General features: G+C 37.7%; 1 protein-coding gene across 1 annotated transcript in view; it reads left to right on the top strand.

Moving 5' to 3' along the window:
• EMCN (endomucin) overlaps window positions 1-22,412 on the top strand; it is a 170,995-nt gene that overhangs the window by 65,239 nt on the left and 83,344 nt on the right. The window contains exons 2-4 of the mRNA XM_044681625.1: window positions 2,560-2,631; window positions 4,764-4,880; window positions 22,213-22,287. Coding sequence (XP_044537560.1) covers window positions 2,560-2,631; window positions 4,764-4,880; window positions 22,213-22,287 — 264 coding nt within the window. The remainder of the gene's footprint in view (window positions 1-2,559; window positions 2,632-4,763; window positions 4,881-22,212; window positions 22,288-22,412) is intronic.

Raw genomic sequence — 22,412 nt, 5'->3', positions numbered from 1 at the left:
AGATATATTAATATATAACATATTACATACTTATGTAAAATACTTATTTATAAAGCTATATATTTGTCTCTAGAATAAAACATACATATCTTGATCTGTCCCTTCAAAAAAAAAATAAAAAACTATAACTCTAGGCTTATACATCCTAGTCTCCATCTCAGAGGCTTCTCAAAAATTATTACTTTCTGTGGCTTAGGTTTGCTCCTGGCAAGGTGTCTCTTTTGGAAAAAAATTATGTGGGTCATTTTGGCTCTTTCCAAGGGCGGATTCAATTTCCTTACTATACAAAGTCATTTGAACTTATTTTCAGGCATTATCAAAAATAGAAAAGCAAATTGTTAGCCACCCCAATCACACATTCTGGCTCCCTTCTTAGTAGTTTTATTCATCACAGTCCTCCCCAAGAAAATTCACATGAAAAGGAGGTGAAATTCCAACATACTGATATTGTGGGTCCCAGGACTCATTACTTCTCAGGAGTCTTCTCTAGGGTCACTTTGCTTTGTCATAAACCATCCTACCCCTGCTTTTCTCTTTGTCACTGCCTGTTCACTGCTTTCACAATGCAATGTGTTCTGAAATGCCCATTTTGCCAGAGCCATTTCTGGGTGCTCTTCTTCCAGCCATGGCTGAGTCCTATGATAGCTGACTTCTGTTCCTCATACATAGATGCTAGTTCCCAGGAGATTTTTTTCACCCAACTATCTTTTTTTTTCCCCTCATCCAGACAATATATTTCATTCTGAAATCTAGTAGTCCTAGTTCTTTTCTCAGTAAGCTAATTAAGCAGCCTCTAATCATTTTTCTGCTGACCTACTCTGAATATCAATTTTTGTTGTACAGTGTTACATTATAATTGTATTGGGCAGCTAAGTGGTCCAATGGAGAAAATGCTGGGCCTGTAAGTCAGGAGGACTAATCTCCCGAGTTCAAATCTGGTTTTACACACTTACTAGCTATGATTCTGGATAAGTCATATAACCCTGTTTGCCTTTGTTTCCTCATCTGTAAAATATGCTGGAGAAAGAAACAGCAAATCACTCTGTTATCAGGGCCAAGAAAATGTGAAAAAGGGTCAGGAAGACTCAGACATGATTGAAATGACTGAATAACAACAAACATCATCAGATTACTTTCATCAGACATAAGGTATAGCAGTGAGAAGTGAGCCCTTGAGTCAGGAAAACCTAAATTTGAATTCCATCTTGATAAACTTGCTAACTGCAGGACTCTTAAAAAGTCATTTATCCTCTCTGAGTTGCCTCAAAGATTTCAGTTGACTCTCTATAAATTGGGAATAATATCTCTGATATTTATGAGACTTGGATGAGTTAAAATATGTAAAGAATGTGGCAAACCTCACAGTGATATATAAATATCAGTAAACATTTCTTCTTGTTTGTAATTGTCTTGGTTCAGACCTCTAGGATCATTGGACCTAAAGGAAGGGGACTTTTCTTTGAATTCCCAGACTTACTACTTGTTACTTGGATGACCTTGAGCAAGTCACTTACCATGTCTAGGCCATAATTTTCCCATCACTAAAATGAGGGAGTAGGATTAAATGGCCCCTGAGATGCTTTTCAGTCCTGGACAACTGAGTAGACAAAGTACTTCCTTTTATCCTCACATCAGCCCTAGGAGATAACTGTTACTTTATCATCTCTAAGCCAACTGGGGACTGAGGGACTTGCTGAGGGTCACACAGCCAGTAAGAGTCTGAGGAAAGATTTGAACTCAGACCTTATTGACAAAAAATTGACAAACCTTATTGTCAAATCTGACATTCTATTAAATGTGCCATCTATCTTCCTCTCTTAACTTCACTTTCTTCATCTATAAAATAATATGAATACTCTCAGCCTTATAAGACCATACTGAGGAAAACACTTTGTAAATTATAATATGCTATTTAAACATGAGTTACAGACAACTATAGATATGGTGGGCCAACTGCCTGGTAGAGTGATTAGAATACTAGGCCTAAAGTCAGGAAGACTCATCTTCATGAGTTCAAATCTGGCCTTGGACACTTGCTAGCTCTGAGGCTAGACAAATCACTTAATTTTGTTTGCCTCAGTTTCCTCATCTACAAAATGAGTTGGAAAAGGAAATGGCAAACTATTCCAGTGTCTTTGCCAAAAGAAAAAAAAAACCCAAATAGGGTTCCAAAAAGTGGACACAACTGAAATGACTCAATAACAACAACAAATACAGATTGTATATGGATTATTGCAAAGAGATCTGCCATCTGATAGAGATGCAAAGAGATCTGCCATCTGCAAAATGACAGAGAAACGGAGGGTTGGCCCATACTCAGGAAGACCTAGGGTTATATGCAAAACTCTCACATTTAATAATTATATGACTCTACACAAACTATTTATCTTCTTAATATCCAGGGTGATTTCTAAGATAATAAATTGCTAAGAAAGTAAATCTACAATGCTAGGTTATCTTACTAAGGAAATCATAGGGTTTGGGTCCTAAAAATAAATTCACTAAACTTATTCTTCACCCTAAAATGTATACTTTCTAAATTCAGCTTTTATTTTACAGTTTCTGGAAATCCTTTGACGACAACTATGCAGTCCATAACCGTAGTTCCCAAATCTCCATCTCCATCAAATGGTAATATCTTTTTAAAAATTAAATTAAATTAAATTGTATTTTCTTATGTTCAGTCATTCTTTTTGATCCCCAATTGATAAAAGCAAATATTACAACATGTATATTCAAGCAAAACAATTTCCCATCATTATCCATGTCCAAACGTGTAAGTATATATGTGTGTATATGTATATGTGTGTACTTTGAGTTCATCATTCAAAAGCAATTTATATAATAATAACAAGATTGTGAAGAAATACAATTTTAAAAGTCTAAGAACTCTGATATTTCTAATAACCAATCACAAGTGCAGAGGACTCAAAATGAAACATGCTACCCAACTGATGATAGACTTGTGGTAATGTCTTCATCGAATTCATTTAAATGCTTATATTAAAGAATCCTGTTCCCTTCAAGAATCTTGCCATAAATTCATTTCTTCCATTTGTGAAAGATCAGAAAAAAATATGAATGGATTAAGAAGAAACCAATGTAAGTACAGTTTAATCAGTTCTTGATTCCTCACAAATGGAATATTGTTTGTCAATTTTCTGTCATTCCTTTTTTCTGTGTTCCCCTCTATACCTAAGTTCTAAGGATGAGCTACAAGTGGATTAGGACCAGGAACAAAGTATATGAGTACCTAAGTATGTACCTCCCTGAATCAAATATAAATGATTATTAAGTTGACTGTTCTGTCTCCTGTATTTTCACAAGAAGTCTGTGTTCCTTGAGAAGAAATAAACTGCATACATTAAAGCCATATTATAAAGTAACTCTCAATGTGAAATTTATATCCATTTTAGAATGTGCAACTTATGGATATAGAAAATCAGGGAATGTGAGGTCATATGATCTGGCCAGAATGCAATACAATGGTGATATTCTTGGCCAGACTCTAAGCCACCCAGCCTCATTCTACATGGGGATTAACACATCAATCCAGTGATTGACTCTCTCTTAAATTTATCCAGAAAATTGAAGAGATGTACATCACTTGGGAATAGTGAACAAATTGTTGATGGTGATTGAATACTATTGTGTTTTAAGAAACAACGAGCAGGATGATTTCAGAAAAAAGTTGGAAAGACTTACATGAACTGATACAGAGTGAAATAAGCAGAACAGGACACCATTGTACATAAGTCATAACATGTACAATGCAATGATCAACTATAAAAGACTTAGCTACTCTAAACAATGCAGTGATCCAGGATAATTTTGAAGGGCTTTTGACAAAGAAAGCTATCTACCTCCAGAGAAAGAACTGTTAAGAATCAGAATGAAGGGGGCAGCTAGGTGAAGAACCAGGCACAGAGACAGGAGATCTTGGGTTCAGATTTGGCCTCAGACACTTCCTAGCTGTGTGATCCTGGGCAAGTCACTTAACCCCCATTGCCTAACCCTTATCACTCTTCTGCCTTGGAACCAATACCTAGTATTGATTCTAAGATGAAAGGTAAGGGTTTAAAAAAAAAATCAGAATGCTGATCGAAGGATACTTTTTTTCACTTTAGCTTATTTGTGCTTTTATTTTGGAGTTTTGTTTTAATGTGAGTATTCCCTTACAATTGCTAATATAGAGGTATGTTGTGCAGGATAATGCATATATAACCCAGAGGAATTGCTTGCCATCTCTGAAAGGGGGAAAAGAAAGGAGAAAAGGAGACAATTTGGATGCTATAATTTTGAGAAATATGTGTTAAAAATTGTTATTGTGTGTAATTGGGGAAATAAATTTTTAAAAGAAAGAAATTATTGAAAGAAAGAGAAGGAAAGAGAGGGGGAAGAGAGGGAAAGAAGGAAAGAAGAGGGGAAGGGAGAAAGTACGGAAGGGAAGAACAAGTGAATTCTAGAGTGGTATAAACTATCTTAATGATCTTTTTAAGTTTCCAAATGAATACAAGTCATTTGATGGGGTATTGGCTGAGAAGAATTAGTGAATCATTAAAAATCACCCTGACAGTCAAGGATGGAAGTGTCCTGAGTTCATGGCTTACTGATTGTGGATCTTTAATATTATAACCATTTAAGAAGGGGCAGTACCTTCTTAAAACAAACCACATTTGATGAACTCATCAAAAATACTTCAACTTAAATTAGTATAGTTCAAGACATAAGTGAATCCCTCTAACCCTATGTCCCTCTTCCAGAGAAAATTCTAGAGAGTGTCCCAACTGCAATGACCACACAGGGAAAACTGAAAACTACAGAGGCAACAATATCACCAACATCATCTTCATCGATATACTTAACTTCAACAAACAATGGTAAGTGACAAATATCTGATACCAGACACTGATAGCTATAAGAAAAGTTTTCAATTATACTCAGAAATTATGTTCTAGGTCAATAAATGGAAGGGTGATGTTAGTATTGTCTGAATTTTGAGGCTAGTTTTTGAAGATAAACTCTATTCTTGTTTGAATACGTAAACTTACATCAGGGGTCTGCATTATTTGAAGTTCTTCACTGGATTTCTTGGTTGCAGACTAATTCATTTCTGGATACTGTTAGGGTTCAAAATGGGTGACCTCAGGGGGCAGCTGGGTAGCTCAGTGGAGTGAGAGTCAGGCCTAGAGACAGGAGGTCCTAGGTTCAAACCCGGCCTCAGCCACTTCCCAGCTGTGTGACCCTGGGCAGGTCACTTGACCCCCATTGCCCACCCTTACCAATCTTCCACCTATGAGACAATACACCGAAAGTACAAGGGTTTAAAAAAAATAAATTAAGCAAAAATGAATAAAGACAAAAAATGCTATCTCTACAACCAAAAAAAAAAAAACTATCCAAAATGGGTGACCTCCAGAGGAACACACGAGACAATGCAATCAAAGCAGGAGAAAGCTTTATTGCCAGTATGCACTGGGGAAACTCAGCAAAGAGAGTCTCAAAGGGGTACATTCAGAAGAGGGAATACATATGTTTCTAGGATATAGGTGCCTTTGTTTTAGGGTTAGCTAATAGCTAGACAGAGGGAGTAGGGATGCTCCCAGGTGCCACAGGATATGATTCTTAATCTTCAAGGCTTGTTCTTGTCTAGGAATCTTCAAGGCTGTTCAGTCCAGGGGCAGGGGAGGAGTTGGGGCTGTCAGCCAGGAGTTGTGTCCCTGGAACTGTGAGCCAGAGATAACTGTGCTGCTTGAGCTGGGCATGACGTTATCCAAAAAACCCCTGCTTAATTGCCAAGTTTAGCTTTTTGGCTATAATATTCTTATAAGCTACAATATTTCTATAAGCTATAATATTTCTATAAGCTCTTTTGGCTATAACATTTCTCCCTTTTTTTGTTTTGCTTACTGAGGAATCTTCCTCAGGGCCAAAGAATAATTTTCCTTTTGATCCTAAGGAATCATCCTCAGGGGGTCCCTTAAAGATTAGTGTCAACACACATTGTATTAAGGGTGGGGGTTATCTGGTAATACTGACACAGGGCCATAAGCTGAATGGTGCTAATTCATTCCTTTACAAAAACTGCTGGTTAAGAATAAGGGGAAGGGTACATAGTGGAAACAAAAGGGATTTTCCAGCCTCTAGTTTGCCTGAAAAAACTTTTTCACTAAGGGGGTACAATGTTCTATGCTGTCTCTAGGGTACAACGTCCCACAAGGTCCCATGCTGTCTCCCCTCCCCTCCTCCAAAAGTCTAAGGGAAGAGGGCTGATGGTTTCAATCTTATGTAGCTTCTTCAAGCTGAAAAGGGGCGTAGAGTCTTCGAGAGGGGGGGACAGGAGGAGGAGCTGCGGGCACAGGGTCCTCAGGTGCCTCTGCATCGACTGCCAGGGGCCTGAAGGCTTGGAGACCAAAGACTGTTTCCCCAGACTGACAGACAGGTCACAAGGGGGAGCATCCTAGAACCTAGGACTGGGGCAAAAACTAGAACACCAGATACACAGAGAGAAAATTAGCACAATAGGAACTGATATTAAACATTAACAGTTAGCCAACAGATTTTATCCCCAGAAATCTTCCTCTGACAGGATTTGAACTATTTAGGAGTTTTTGATCCCTAAGTTGTTTGCAGAGTTGGTATGGGATGTTTCTGCTAAAAAATATCCTTTGTAAAGCCCACATTAATATGGCATCTATAACTACTTGAATAACAATACTTTACAGATAAATTTCTTTATCCCAGATTCTGGAGGAAATCCAGAAAGCTTTGGGTTATATTTCCAAGCTCAAAATCCCACTGCAGTTGTGGTAAATGAAGGCTGCAAGCTACAAGTCATCTATCTATCACTAAACTTCACTCACTTCTCAAAGTGTGTTCCCTAACAATTTGATAATTTTCAATTATCAACCTAATAGGTTGTTTGGGGAGATGGAAACATTAATTCACAACTTGCATAAGTGCTGATTATGGGAACTTGCTCCAAAAAGGGAAGGCAGATAGGAAAAACATTTCCTCACGTCTCAAGGGACACATAGTGAGGGGCTCCATGTACAGGCCAAAGCTGTCACTGGCTCATGCCATATGTACAGGCCAAAGCTGTCAGTGGCTCATGCCATCCTTGTGTCACTCAAGGATTAGTAGCCTAGATGGTCAGAAGAGGTCCAGTCCAGGTTGAGCCCTAGAATTGCCTCTCCTAACCATCACAGAACATTCTCTGTCTTTAGTACTATATCACCACTGGATCTCTGAAGCCTTCTCCTTCCTTAAAAGACAAGTCTTTCCCATTACAGCTCAGAGAAATTCTGCTAAGCAGCAGTCTGAAAACTATTTCCATACCCTCAAACAAGCCTTACGCATCCCTACCAGGCTAATCACTCAGTTATGTTTGCATATTCTGGCAATAATTAATATATCACACTTTAGTCACAAAACCTGAATTAAGAAACAGGAGTGCTGGATTGAGTAGTTCCATAGTGAATATAAATCAGGGCTGTTATCTTCTCTTGTACCTGGGCCATCTGAAAAACTAAGAGGAGCCACACAGGAATCTCTCCAGTATAACTTTCAAGAGAATTCCAGAACTATTTGTGATTTTCCCAATACCATATACACTAATTTTAGAAATTATCCCTAGTCAAGGATCCAATTATAAGAGTAGAACATCTATCTATTCTTTTTCATCTCCCTATCTGTTCTCTTCCATCTCTCCTTCTTTTTCCCTCAAAAACCCTCTGCTCAAAAAGTAGAACACAACTTCCATTTACCCATCTCAAATCTGCATACTCAAGGTGTCAGATCAAGTCTTCCTTTCTTTTTTTTTCTCCCTATTCAAACACAACATAACTCTTCACTTTGTCTAACTCACTGTTATCATCACAAAAAATAAACATAGCATTTGGTACCCCTTCAAATGATAAGCAATAATTCCCAAGAATTGAGGCACTGTGTCTTTAGCATAGTGCTTATTAATTATAACTTGCAGTGCACAGTACAAATTGGTAACTAAGGTAACCACTGAGTATCGAACAAAACCCATGGTACAGTCAGGTTTACAATGAGCTTTTGCTTACATTCAAACAACACTTAAAGCACATGTTGTAGCAATAATTTACATGAAAGTCACATTTAAAGGAATATCATCATAAAGCATGTAGTATTACAGGGTCTATTTCCAATTAAAACCTTTCAAGCACTACAACCTTAAGCAAGCCTTTTGACAAGCAGGCTGCTTATCATACACTGAGATGAAAACCATTTATGATCATTTTAAACCCCCAAAAAACATTTTTGATCAATGTAAACACTCAAACCTATTATATTTTGTTTAACCTCTTATGATGGAAAGATAAATAAGGAGGAAAACAGTCTTCTTGAGCTTAACATGGGCATTATGCAGAGATGGCAGGGACCCTGCACCCCTTAACTCAGGCAGGCTGTGGACAGGGAAACTCCCTTTCCCCTGTAACAAAAGAGATACACCTCTGGCCACAGCATAATAACTTAAATCCCAAGGATCCCAGACAGACCCCCCACTCACAAAACACCCAAGTAAAAGGAGTCATGTCCACACTTTTGAAAAGGGGGCCTAGGGGCAACCCCTGATAGTTGCTTCACTCATGCTGCCATGCTGTGCAGTGGAGGACAACCCCCCAGGGCCACTCCACCCATGCTATCCCACTGGCCACGGATCCCATCTTAGCAATAAATCTTTCACACTTCTAAGCCTGGAGTCCTCTCATTCCTGAGAAGGGCCTCCCCCCCCTTCCAACCCCAACCCAGGGGCTCACCATTTGCATCTCTATAGTTGTAAAAAACCTGTTTTACAAGATATCCACAACTTCTCTATCAATTTTTACTTGCTTGAACATCTCCTTAAACCCTATGAAGTATATAATTAAAATATACTCATCTTTAAATTTTTTAAAATCCCACTTATGTACTGTGTTGCTATATCAGTTCCTAAGTATCAAAGTGGAACAATTAAAAGTATTTCTCTCTTCACCAAGTGAGATCACCTTAAAATTTAAAATTTAGCATGTACCAAAATCTTCATAATAAATTATTTTCAACAAAGTTCATTTTGAACTCCACAACTACCAAACAACTTTAAGTCCTTTAGTAACCTTTCAGTATGTAAACAACTGAATTTCAAAGCTATTTACTCTTATTCCTTTCAGACCTCTGTTTAAAACAGAATAGAACCTCAAGTTTAGCTTCCTGTACCTCAAAGCATTACTTACATAACTCATTAAATTCCATCAATATTATTCTGATTTACACCTATCATTTCTTTATCAATTACTCTTATTTCTTCTGGCTTCTCCTCCTTTATCACCATTATTGCAAAAGGAGGAAAGGTACTACATTTAATTGCATTAAATCCTATTAGCTCCTTAGGTTGGTCAAATTTTTCTCTTGTTAATTTCATACAGTTTGCATATCATACAACCTTAACCTCTTCAGGTGGAAAACTTACTGCTCTTTATAGTCCAAATGCATACACATTCTGTATTCATTCATCATTACTTTCTAGCAATTTGAGTCCAAATATATGTTAATCTCTAAATCACAAGTTCCCTCTTATACATTGTACACATTTTTAAAAACAGTTCATACAACCCTAATCAAATATAACACTGTTTAGAAATTCCACCGTTTCCAAATTTCAGTACCTGTATTATTAAATATAACTTCTTGTGTGTCATATGATTACTTGTTTTTAGTTCTGACAGCACATACATTAAAAGAACATCTCATTTTGAAAAATCCCAAATCTAAAGTCTAGAATAAGTTCACCATCATAGCTTTTTCTGAATGACTTTCACATTTACCAAGTAGCCAGCACAATTTCTGACCTCATAGAATAATCATTCCCTCTTTGTGTCAGACTGGCTATTAGTCACATTTAGACAATTCTCAATTCAGTGAAACCAAGGCTGAACAAACTTCTAACCATGAGTTTTTTCTTTTTTTTTTCAATAAAATCTGGTTAATATTTCACATTTGACTGACAGTTATCACAATAAATAAAATTACATTGTACCATATCAACATCATAAGTAATCCTCAATCAAATCAAATTTGAAGTGAAAAATGCTTCCAATTGTGGAGTAAAATCTCCCTTTTTTGCTCTGAATTTTTCTCTTTTTCACTTCCTTGGGGGCCCATCCAATGGAAGAAAGAGGAAAAATCAGTTCTTTAGGATCCATGCTTAAAAAGAAATATTTGCAGTGAGAAAACTCAGTAAAACAGTTGCAGCACACTGTCCCTTTCACTGAGGGTACTCAGGTACAGCTATCAGCCAACTGACTGGCTGAGCTGACTTCCTTGCCCCCTAACTTTCCCTGTGCTTTACACTCTGATTGATCTTACCTGTCTCTCTTTTGGCTGTGATATAACAAATGCTTCTTGCAGCACCTAAATAACTGCTATCTGTTTCTAGTGGGGGTTGAAAGTGAGCTGTTCTGAGGCTGGCTGTGTTTTTTTGAACTTTCAAATCCCCTCCTATTCAGATGTTAAATCTGCCGCCAGGTCTGGGAGATGGGGGAAGGGGAATGTTTGCAGTTTTCCCTCTGAATTAGCCTTGAAGCCTGGGAAACCAGCAAGCACCAGGTTGACTTGCCCTGGCTGTTGATTAAGGGCTAAAGACACAGACCCAGCCAATACTGATGAATTAGGGGACCCCTGAACCGGAGCTGGGTTTTTGGGGCTGGGTAACCAGAACCTGGGAGGGTGTAACCATTCCCTTGCTGGGATTAGACCCTTCCACAACCTTAAGAAGCCAGGGTGGAGGATTCAGGACTAAATCCTGCCAGGTTAAAATGTACGGTATTTGGTTTGGGTGCCCCTCCTTACCCCGGAGTAAAACCCTACCCCGAACTGCATAAATAACAGACTGTTGCCATGTCCCATCATGGGGCCATCCAACCCCAAAGGCAGGCCATTCTGAATTACAAAAGGTCTGCAACTTCCCCTTTTTTACTGAAGAGCCTAATGCATGTGCATGGGTTTTGAAATCTGAATAATGACTTAGGACCAAGTCCAGGGGGGTTGAGTGACTCTGGCCCATTTTAGACCAATCAACAAGACACAGACAAAGGACAATACAAAAGACAGACAAACAGAACGAAAAACAAAAGATTCTCTTTGTGGATCCAAATAAAGTTTGAGTAGGGGATGGAGCCTGCTTGGGGCTCCACCCCGCTCTCCCGGGTGTCCTTCCAAAAAGACCCAGCGTCCTGCTGCTGCCCATGACGCGTCCGTCACGGGACTTCTCTGGGATAGTTCCACTAGCTTCCTAGAACTGTTTCCCCCCAGGGAATCAAACCCTGACCTTCCCTCCCTCTCTCGCTGAGGGAGTGACCTGCGCTCTCTTACACTGAGCGACTTCCCTGCGCGCTCTCTTACACCGAGAACAGCGACTTCCTGCGCTCTACACAGAGCGACTTCCCTCCCTCTCTTCGCCAAGGGAGTACCCTGACCTTCCCTCTCCCTCACCCTGGGAGAGGTGCTTAAAGGGACTCCAACCCTTTAAAGTTACGATCCAGATTTTTTTCCCCCATATTCCCCATCTCCACAGTTTCCAACGACTTCCCCCTCCCTCTATCCGATATTCTTCCCGGTTTTACTGGCCTATCTCCTCTTGGAGAATAGAAACCGCGGCGTGAACCGGTCCCTCTCAGAAACAGGTAGAAATTTGGACAAAAAGCCGTGGGGGGGGGGGGGGGGGCCTGGAGCTTAGCAATAGGATGGCTTCTATAATCCCGAAGCAGGTATCATCCACTTAGCCATATGCCCATCAGGAGTCCTCAGTTTCCCCATCAAATACACAGTCACACACCATTCACACACCATTCACTACTCACCTCTGGAAGTCGTCATGAAACCTAGGAGAGAGCTTTCTCTGTCTCAGTGGTCCCCAGGGGGTCGCACACCATCCCGGAACGAGCCCCCATATGTTAGGGTTCAAAATGGGTGGCCTCCAGAGGAACACACAAGACAATGCAATCAAAGCAGGAGAAAGTTTTATTGCCAGTATGCACTGGGGAAACTCAGCAAAGAGAGTCCCAAAGGGGTACATTCAGAAGAGGGAATATATATGTTTCTAGGATATAGGTGCCTTTGATTTAGGGTTAGCTAATAGCTAGACAGAGGGAGTAGGGATGCTTCCAGGTGCCACAGGATATGATTCTTAATCTTCAAGGCTTGTTCTTGTCTAGGAATCTTCAAGGCTGTTCAGTCCAGGGGCAGGGGAGGAGTTGGGGCTGTCAGCCAGGAGTTGTGTCCCTGGAACTGTGAGCCAGAGATAACTGCCCTGCTTGAGCTGGGCATGACGTTATCCAAAAACCCCCTGCTTAATTGCCAAGTTTAGCTTTTTGGCTATAATATTCTTATAAGCTATAATATTTCTATAAGCTATAATATTTCTATAAGCTATTATATTTCTATAAGCTTTTTTGGCTATAACAATACTAACAATGCCCAGAGTCTACCTTTAATTGGCTGGAAAACAATGAATGAGAGGCAGATATAGTGGATAGAGAAGTGTCCTGAAAGACAAAAAAACAACAGTTTCAAAACCCATCACTGGCACAGGACCCTGCACTGCCAATTTGCATTGGTAGAAGGACTTGTTTCATTAGGAACTCTCTAAAAACAGTCATAGATATGAACCATGCTCTGGCCCATCCTTAAAACCTGATATGTCGGGGCAGCTGGGTAGCTCAGTGGAGTGAGAGTCAGGCCTAGAGACAGGAGGTCCTAGGTTCAAACCCGGTCTCAGCCACTTCCCAGCTGTGTGACCCTGGGCAAGTCACTTGACCCCCATTGCCCACCCTTACCACTCTTCCACCTATGAGACAATACACCGAAGTACAAGGGTTTAAAAAAAACAACTGATATGTCTTGGACCATAAAGAATCTTTTCTTCCTCCCAGACTCTGTTCAAAGTTTATCTCTATATAAAGTTTTTCCTTAATTCTCCCAGATTCTAGGGGTTCTCCCCACCAAAAAACATCTTATATTTTGCATGTGCATATGCATGCACAGGTTACCTTCCCCAGCTAGTCTATAAATTCCTTGAGGACAGGGACTGTTTAACAACAAATGTCTATTAATTTCCAGGGCGGCACATAGTAAATTCTTAATATACACTTGTTGATTCAGTTACTGACTGATAAAGTTAGTCATTGAAAATTACTTCCAGGGTTCTAAAGTTCCATTCCAATAAAGCTACACAATTGGAAGACTGAACTTTAGGGATGTTATATTATAGAAACAAAGCCATGTTTATAATACTTCAGTAGGAATGTCATCAGTTGCAAGTGGTCTTCCTTGATTCTACCTTGAAGTATTAGGATTATTAATGATGTTATAGAGGAGGATGCTGTGGTAAAATACCACTTGATGTTCACAAAGTATCTTTCAGTTCCCCTCTGAAGGAAAGCTAGGAATGACTTCCCTTCACTAGGCCAGTATATATGACTGGGAATTTAGCAAGGATGTGACAACGGGAATTGAAGACTGAATATTTGTAGAAAAAACTATTTATTTATAATATATAATAATAAATAAAGTAAGGATTAGTAAGCAGGATGCCCTAGATCTAAGGTAACTAAATCTCTACCCACTCTTCTACGTTTGCCATAAGGCAAAATCTTCTGTTTCTTCAAGCTACTCTAGACTGCTTAACCCTTACTAAAAAACCCAAAATTCTATCTGGCTAAACTATCTCTAATCCTTATCAAAAGTAATTTAATTTGTTAAAAAATGTCTCCAAGTAACCAGAGTCAGTTAGCCCAATGTCTCCCAGGCTAACTGACCAGAGTATATGTCTGAGATGTCTCTCAGATCTCAGGCAAAACAGGTCTTCGGTTCTTCCCCTCCCAAAACTGTTCTCCAACACAGCAGATTTGACAGTTTTCTCTTCATGGTGAATTCTCACAGTCAGAAAAGTAGTAAACCTCTTAATTGGTTACAAAGTTCTCTCTTCCTTATCATCAGCAGAGAGCAAGGCCTGAGTTGAGTCTGCCTTCATCAAAAGCTAGAGAACAACTCACAGAACCCAGTTACCAACTGTCAGAACTTAACTTTTTCTCCTTCCAAGTTCTCAGTTCATGCCCAGAACTCTGCTTTGCCTGCAACCACAGAAACACCTTTCTTACAGTTCTTTATCTTATCCATACCTAATCAATATCCTTATTACAACCTGATGTAAAGTAACAACAAACTTTGGTGTTAAAAGGCAAATATCTTAACAATTAGCACTATAGGAGCAGCTGGGCTCAGAGGAGAAATCCAGGCATAGAGGTAGGAAGTCTAAGATACTTCCTAGCTGTATGATGCTGGACAAGTCACTTACCACAAGTTGCCCAGCCCTTACCACTCTTCTGCCTTGGAACCAATATATAGTATCAATTCTAAGACAGAAAGGTTTTTAAAAAAATTATTAGAAATGTACCAAAATGGGATAGGCAATCTCAAAAGTTGAGTCTACAAATATTTATTCAGAGCCTCTGTGTTTCAGGAACTTTGATAAACATTTGAAATCAAAATCCCCACCACTAGAAACCTTTAGTCAGAGTCTAGATAGTCATATATGAGTATATTAGAGAGGTGTTCCTAATCAGATACAAATTAAAACTACATCAGAACTGGAAGAATTCCATCTGAAATGGAAAGACCTCCAGGTATTGATGCAGAGCAAATGGAGCAGAACCAGAAGAACATTGTACACAGAGACCAATACACTGTGGTAAAATCAAATGTAATGGACTTTTGTACTAGCAACAATGCAATGACCCAGGACAATTCTGAGTGACTTATGAGAAAGAATGATATCCACATCCAGAGAAAGAACTGTGGGAGCAGAAATGCAGAAGAAAAAATATGATAAATTATGTAGTTCGATACAAATATGATTAGAAGGTTTTGATGTTAAAAGATCACTCTACTGCAAATATGAATAACATGGAAATAGGTTTGGAATATGTATCACCCAATGGAATTGCTTGTCAGCTCTGGGAGTGGGCAGGGAAGAGGGTTGGGAAAAATCATTATTCATGTAGCCATGGAAAAAAATCTAAATAAAAAAAAATTTTAATCTACATCAGAGGCCAATGTTGCTTCTAATCAAGATGTGCTGGTAAATGTTTACCAACTAGTACTCCATGGCAGGGGGAGGGGAATGTGTGCCTAATATGCTTTTAAGTTTACTCTTCATCATTACCATTTCCTCCTTTCTACTTTATTAAGTCCAAGCAGTCAATGAAATAATAAACTAAACCTTGATCATTGACATTTGCCAGTTTCTGAGGTTTAAATGTTCCCATTGAAAATTTAACAATCAATTCTCCCAAGTTGATTCCAGTTGATTCTAGCACAGCTCTGTTTTAAACTCTAAGTTTTCGTGATGCCAATTGTATATTTTCTGATATTATATTGCAATGGGAATCTGTAGTCTCAGCAGAGAGTATCAGATGTTTGTCTCTCTGTGTAGAGAATGCTATGGATCTTGTTCCTGAGACAATATTGAAGATATCAAAGGAAACTAACTTGGTGGCATTTATACACTACATCAGTTCTCTGTCACACTGGCATAAACTTTAAAGATTAGAATCACACCCTTCTCTCTGTCATTCTTGGTTTATGGGTTTCCTGATCACCCTGACCAAAAGGAATTGAAGTAGCAAAATGGATAGATCACTGGACCTGGAGTCCAGGTGACTCGGGTTCAAATCTAATCTCAGATAGCTTTGTTTTTTTCATCTATAAAATGGTAACAATAATAATACCTACCTCTCAGAGTTTAGGAGAGAATAAGGTGAGATGACAGTGTGTTGCAAATCTTAAAGCAATATATAAATGTGAGCTATTGTTTTCACAATGATTCCAGGGTCTATGAGGGACCTTAGATCACAGATCACTTTAAAATCTATATATAATATCAATTTATTCCAGCATTATTCATGGTATCTTTGGATAATTCCCTCTTCTTGTGCCCTGATCCGTGAATTTAGAATCCATTTTAGTAGAAAAAGCAATGGAAGGTATTTATATCTGATCCTAGAGACAATTGGGAGCAATTGGAGTTAGGTGATGACTTCTTAAGACCTGTGCTTTAGGAAAATCACTTTAGCAGCTTTTGAGTTTCACACAACATTGAGATAAGTAAAAGAGAGTAATATCTGAACAAGTAAATGGAGTCCCACTCCAAAAGGGAACATTAATGAACATTACCTTAGAGAGAAAAACCTTAGAGGAAGAAGAATGACTGGTAGCAGCCTCACAAAATGATACAGTACAGGATTCCCTAGAAGTTCATAGGGGGAAGCACTATAACTGGAGGTAGCAGTGTTGTTGTGGTCAAAGGAGGCCAATTTAAAAAATAAGTAAAAGAATCAGCCCACAAAGAATATTGTACTAAAGGTTGAATCAGGTGAGCCCAATTATAGATCTAATAGGAAGCTGGCCATTAAGAAATCTAAGCATTTTGAACTGACAGGAGAAAAGAAGAGAGTGTTAAAAGGGATCCAGTTTTAAGCTTCATCTTTTTTCTTTGCTTCCTCTTGTTTTCATGATAAAAAAATTTCACATTTTATATTCTTGGATCTTATATTTTGTTGATTTGCTCAGGTAAAGACTTGAGTTAATCAAGCCATACTATGTAAAACTTTTCTTACACAAAAAAGGTACTGCTCACATGTGACTGAAGATGTAGCTTTGATCAGATTTTGTATTTGATTTCATTATGCTTCACATAAATGTATTCTATATATATCGTTTAGCTCAAAATCATTTGCCATTTATAACATCCAACTGACATTTTCTGTGGGACTCTGGTTGCTGATATTATTGTTAAAACTGCTTACTTAGTGACTGCCCTCCTATCTAAGCAAACTGGTCATGAGGAATAGGGTTACAAAGTAATAAATATTTTAATTTTGTAGATTTTAAAATTAATATCTCCCAATTAATATCCAATACTCCAAGTAGTGTATGTATAAAGATTTATTAATATTTAACTAGGGAGCTAAAGAAAACAGGCAGTGCTTACTCAAGCCACTCACTTTCGAAGAGAGAAGCCGGGCAGAGCAAACAGAAACTATATACAAACGACATAAGGACACACATATACGAAAGGCAAAAGGAATTGTGGGTAATACGGAAAGGAATTTTGAGTAACGTAGTTTAAGGGGTTCAAGATTTCCCAAGCATACAAATATTTAATATGTATATAGAGGGTCTAGTCCAACTGACACTTAGAAAATCTGTTTTGAATTCCTCATCTTCAGGAGTTGCCTTACTTCAAAGGATTATCTTAAAGAAGTAACTGCTTCTCAAAGGTACTTGGGTCAATTAATCCTCTGTAGAGAACTACTAAATAGTGACTTTAATGCCCACTAGTAAGTCATTAAAGGAATGGCCCATTAATTGAGAGAACTGCTGATGGTGTTAATTATGTGATAAAGGGTGGTGGGAATGACAGCTGATCGAAAAAGATGACTTTTTGGAGAGAAGATGTGGGTGGAAGTCATTGAATTTATATTACTGTATTTTGCATAGTACTATATTATATTTTATATAATATTTTACATTACTGCACTTTATATAAATGTTACTATAGTCAGTGTAGGAGTTGACTGTGTCTTCATACCTATATTATACTCCTATAAGGGCAAGAAAATGTCTACTTAAAGGATATCTTTTCTAATACCTTCACAGTGTTCTAATGGGAGGAAGGAGATGGAAGAAAGTGGGGCAGAGAGAAAGAAGTTGCCAAATCTAGCTGTTTCTATCTCCACAAAAGTTCTGGTTTCCTTTTCTTTTTCTCCTTAATATTTGATAAGTACTTGGCATATTTTCTTGTTATTTAGACATTTCATTCATGTCCAATTATTCCTGACCCATCTGGAGTTTTCTTGGCAGAGATATTGGAGTGGTTTGCCATTTCCTTCTCCAACTCATTTTATAAGGTGAGGAAATTGAGGCTAACGGGGTTAAGCAACTTTCCCAGGGTCATATAGCTAGGAAGTATCTGAGGCCAGATTTGTACTCTAGAAGATGAATCTTCTTGAGTCCAGGCTTGAGGGGCTTTTGGATTATGTGTCTTCTATGGTCCTTCTCACCCTATGTCCTTGATCCTATGACTACTAGACTAGATTTTTCTGACCTGGAGTCAGGAACATTTGAGTTTGGATCTTAGCCTCATCCCTTATGAACTATGAAAAGTCACGGTTTCCTCAGCTGTCAAATGAGGACAATAAGAGCACCTACCTTAAAAGGTTATTGTGAAGGTTAAATCCAATTCTATTTGGAAAACACTAGCATAGTGTCTGGCATATAATAGGTAGTAAATAAATGCATATTCTTTTCCCTTCTCTCTTATTTTAGACCTGATTTTTGCCAAAAAAAAAAAAAAGAATTCATTACCAGGGTGGAAATAATTTTGACCTCAGGTCAAAGGAACTTCCTCATTTTAGTATTTTCGATAAAAAATAATAATAATAAGGAAAGCCACTCTTAATCTGAAACATACTTGAGATTTCAGGATATCTGATTCAAAAGATTCAGAGAAATCATAGATAGGATTCCATAGAGATATTGGTCCAGGAGGGATAAGAAGTTCTCAGGAATGAGATTCTAAAAACACATCAGTGCTATTCCTCTGGTTAATATGTGTTTGGAGGAAAGAAAGGGACAATAAAAATGGAACCCTATGGTTTCTCAATGACCATCCTTCAAAGACTTCCCAATCAGATTGTCTTAGTTATGATCCAAACAGTATGTTTTTTTAACTTCCAAAGCTCCTGATCTATATCTGAGACATGAGACTTATTTACTAGTTTTGCATTTTTCTTGCCAATAGCATAGACTCCCTAATGAGAGAAGTATGAAATGTGCAATCCATGTGGCCCATTGACTTGCTCTGATGTTACCAAAAACCAGGGCACATAGTCCAACCAAGATTTTCTCCATTCTTATCACCTCATTAGCTTCTCCATGGGGTTTGAACTGATTTGCTTTTAGGGACTCATATGCTCAGAGAAAAACAAGACTTCATCCTGTAATACAAGGAAGAGAGTGACATAGATGAGAGTAAGAAGAATAGGCAAGTGCTTTATTTTTTTATTTTTTAAACCCTAATATCTTTTCTATAAATATATATATATATGCATATATATATATATATATATCCTTCTATATTAATTTTATTTGTTACAGGACTAGGCAATGGAGGTTAAGTGACTTGCCCAGGGTCACACAGCTAGGAAGTTTCTGAGGCCAGATTTGAACCTAGGACCTCCTGTCTCTAGGCCTGGCTCTCAATCCACTGAGCCATCCAGCAGGCAAGTGCTTTAGAGACAGAGCAGTAGTAGATGCAAGAATAAGCATCCTTTTTAAAACATGAATGGAGAGGGGACTAGAAAAGTAATCAGAAAATTAAGTGTATGCCCTGGATATGTTACTTCCTACCTGTGGAACTTTGAAGAATTAATGTAACTCAAATGAGACTTAGTTTCCTTAACTGCAAAATGTCTGTCTTAATGAGTTTTAGAGGAAGCATATGAGAAAAGAGAAATAAATGCCATACAAAGTATAAGACATGTTATCATCATCATCAACTCTTCCTTCTCATTCTGACATTTGATGGAGTTTAGATAGAAATGGTAGCAAGCAAGACACTTTCCTATTATGGTTCTTTTGGAACAATAAGGGGGAAAAGAAGAAAATGATCATTTATTAAGCACCTACTATATGCCAGCCACTGGGCTAAGTCATGATTATTATCTCATTTGATCCGCAGAGCAATATGGGTAGGTAGGTTTTTTGTTTTTTTTTAATATCCCCATTTTACATCTAAAGAAACTGAAGTACACAGGTGAAGTGACTTGCCCAGGGTTACATAACTATTAAGAAGTTGGATTTGAATTTAAGTCTTTCTGATTCCAACTTCAGAGAGTGATATAATACACCACAGAGATGACCAAGTAGATAAAATATTAGATTGTTTTAATTGAATGAAAATGTTGGGATGCAGGCTTATCTTTTATAGATTCACTGAAAACATCTTTGAACAGCTCTATTAGGACACAAGCTGTCAGCAATGATGCCTTCTTAAGATATCATGTCTTTACACTTTATATTTGGAATATTATTACCTAAAATCAGCCTGATATTTGCAAATTTAAAATAATAATAAATTAATGTTAATGATTAGTAATAAAATTATTTATATAGCATTTTAAAGTCTTTGAAGTACTTTATATGCAATACATCATTTGAAACCTTGTATATTTTTATGTATAACACTGTATTTGTATAAAATTGTGTGACAGGACTGTAATACAAGTATTATTACCATAGTTTTCCAGAGGATACGGAGAAGATACAAAAGACGAATGAATTGTTCATGGTCCCACAGTTAGTAAATCTCAAATGTGACCTTTGAATCCATCTGCCAGGTTACAAGTTGAGCATTTTATCCTCTATGCCAGACTATCTCCCATTATCTAATCCAGTGATTCCCAAAGTGGATGCCACCGCCCCCTGGTGGGTGCTGCAGTGATCCAGGGAGGCGGTGATGGCCATGGGTGCATTTATCTTTCCTATTAATTGCTATTAAAATTTTTTTTAAATTAATTTCCAGGGAGCTGTGGAATATTTTTTCTGGAAAGGGGGCAGTAGGCCAAAAAGGTTTTGGAACCACTGATCTAATCAGTTAGATTCAGAGCAGAAAGGTAAAAATGTCTCCCAGTCCTTTCCCAAAGATATCAAGCTGTATATCTTGTTTTATTGGTTCATTCATTGTGTATACATCTGTGTATGTGTCCGTTTCTGTGTTTGTGTGTATGTATCCAACATTCCAAGGTATACTTACAGCTTTTATCCCTTTGTGCTAGGAATAAGGTTTCTACATTCATCTTACTTTTACTTTTGCAACTCAAAAAGCTGAATGAATTCTAAAGATTCTTTCGTTGTAAGAAGTAAACATGTCACTTCTAGATCCCAGCAAACTATCTTTTTTTTTAACTTGTGTCTAGTAAATTGTTATATATATATATATATATATATATACATATATATATTAAACATGATTGTAATTATTGAGAAGTGGTTACTAGAAAGATTACTAGACTGGAGGCAGTCAGACTGGATTTGAATTGATTCTGCTGCTTACTTTCTTTCAGAAAGTCATTTAAAGCCTTAGTTTCTTCTTCAGTAAAATTAGGGGGTTGGATTAAATAATCCCTAAAGTTCCATCCATCTCTAAATATATGCTCCTATGACAATCCCGAGGGACTTATGAGAAAGAATGCTATCCACATTCAGAGGAAGAACTGTGGGAGTAGAAACACAGAAGAAAAACAACTCCTTGAACACGTATGATTGGGGATGCAGACTCTAAATGATGACCCTAGTGCAATTATAAATAATATGGAAATAGATCTTGATCAATGATACATGTAAAACTCAGTAGAATTGCACATTGGCTATGGGAGGGGGTGGGAGGAGTGGAGGGAAAGAACATGAATCATGTAACCATGGAAAAATATTCTAAATTAATTAAATAAATAAATGATTCCAATTCAAAACAAAAAAATGTATAGGCTTAGGAAACAATTCTTCTGGGGATATTCCTCATGAGCAAGGTTACCATAACGAATCAGGAAGGAAATAAATAATGAGATTGGGAGGAAAGATATATAGCAGAATGTTTTGATGTTAAGTACATGTTCTGCTTGTAATTTACTTTTATCTTAATAAATTTTGCATAATCTCAAAAAAAATAAATATATATATGCACTTATGAATTGAATCCACCAGAAAAATGATTGTTTATTTATGCTTTCTGTTTGAAATATTTTCTGCTTCTTTGATGACATTGGGGTATTTAAACTATTTAGCTGAGAGTCTGCCATGAAATAAAGAAAGTGTCTGATTAGGAAATATAGCATTAACATGAGCCTGTAAGTGAAATAATCAGTTGCTGTGAAAACTAGGACTGCTATATCCAGCTAGAGTTCCTAATTGTTAGGGAAAGGGTGCTAGGAAAAAAGGAAAAGTGTCTGTAGTTTGAATGCTTAGAGAGCACCTCTGCAGATGACTCCCTCCCACTCCCAGTCTCCACCTACATTTGATTATTCTCTTGACAGGTGTGATGAGAACCATGGTTAATAATAATAAATGTCATTTATCTCATCAAAATAGAAATACTAAAAGAACTATCGTCAACGCCTATCATTGCTACAAGCGCTTCACCTAGCTCAGCAGTGGCAAAAACAGGTAGGTGGCAATACCCCATTTATCCATCATCAACAGAGAATAAGTTATTCTGTGAAAATTACTTTTCTAGATGACTGAAACTTAACTCTTTAAAATATTCAGTTTGCTTTTTAAAAACAAGCTTA

The sequence above is a fragment of the Gracilinanus agilis genome, chromosome 6, assembly GCF_016433145.1.
Source record: "Gracilinanus agilis isolate LMUSP501 chromosome 6, AgileGrace, whole genome shotgun sequence".
NCBI lineage: Eukaryota > Metazoa > Chordata > Mammalia > Didelphimorphia > Didelphidae > Gracilinanus > Gracilinanus agilis.
The sequence above is the reverse complement of the archived record's forward strand: the minus strand, read 5'-3'. Positions and strand labels throughout refer to the sequence as shown.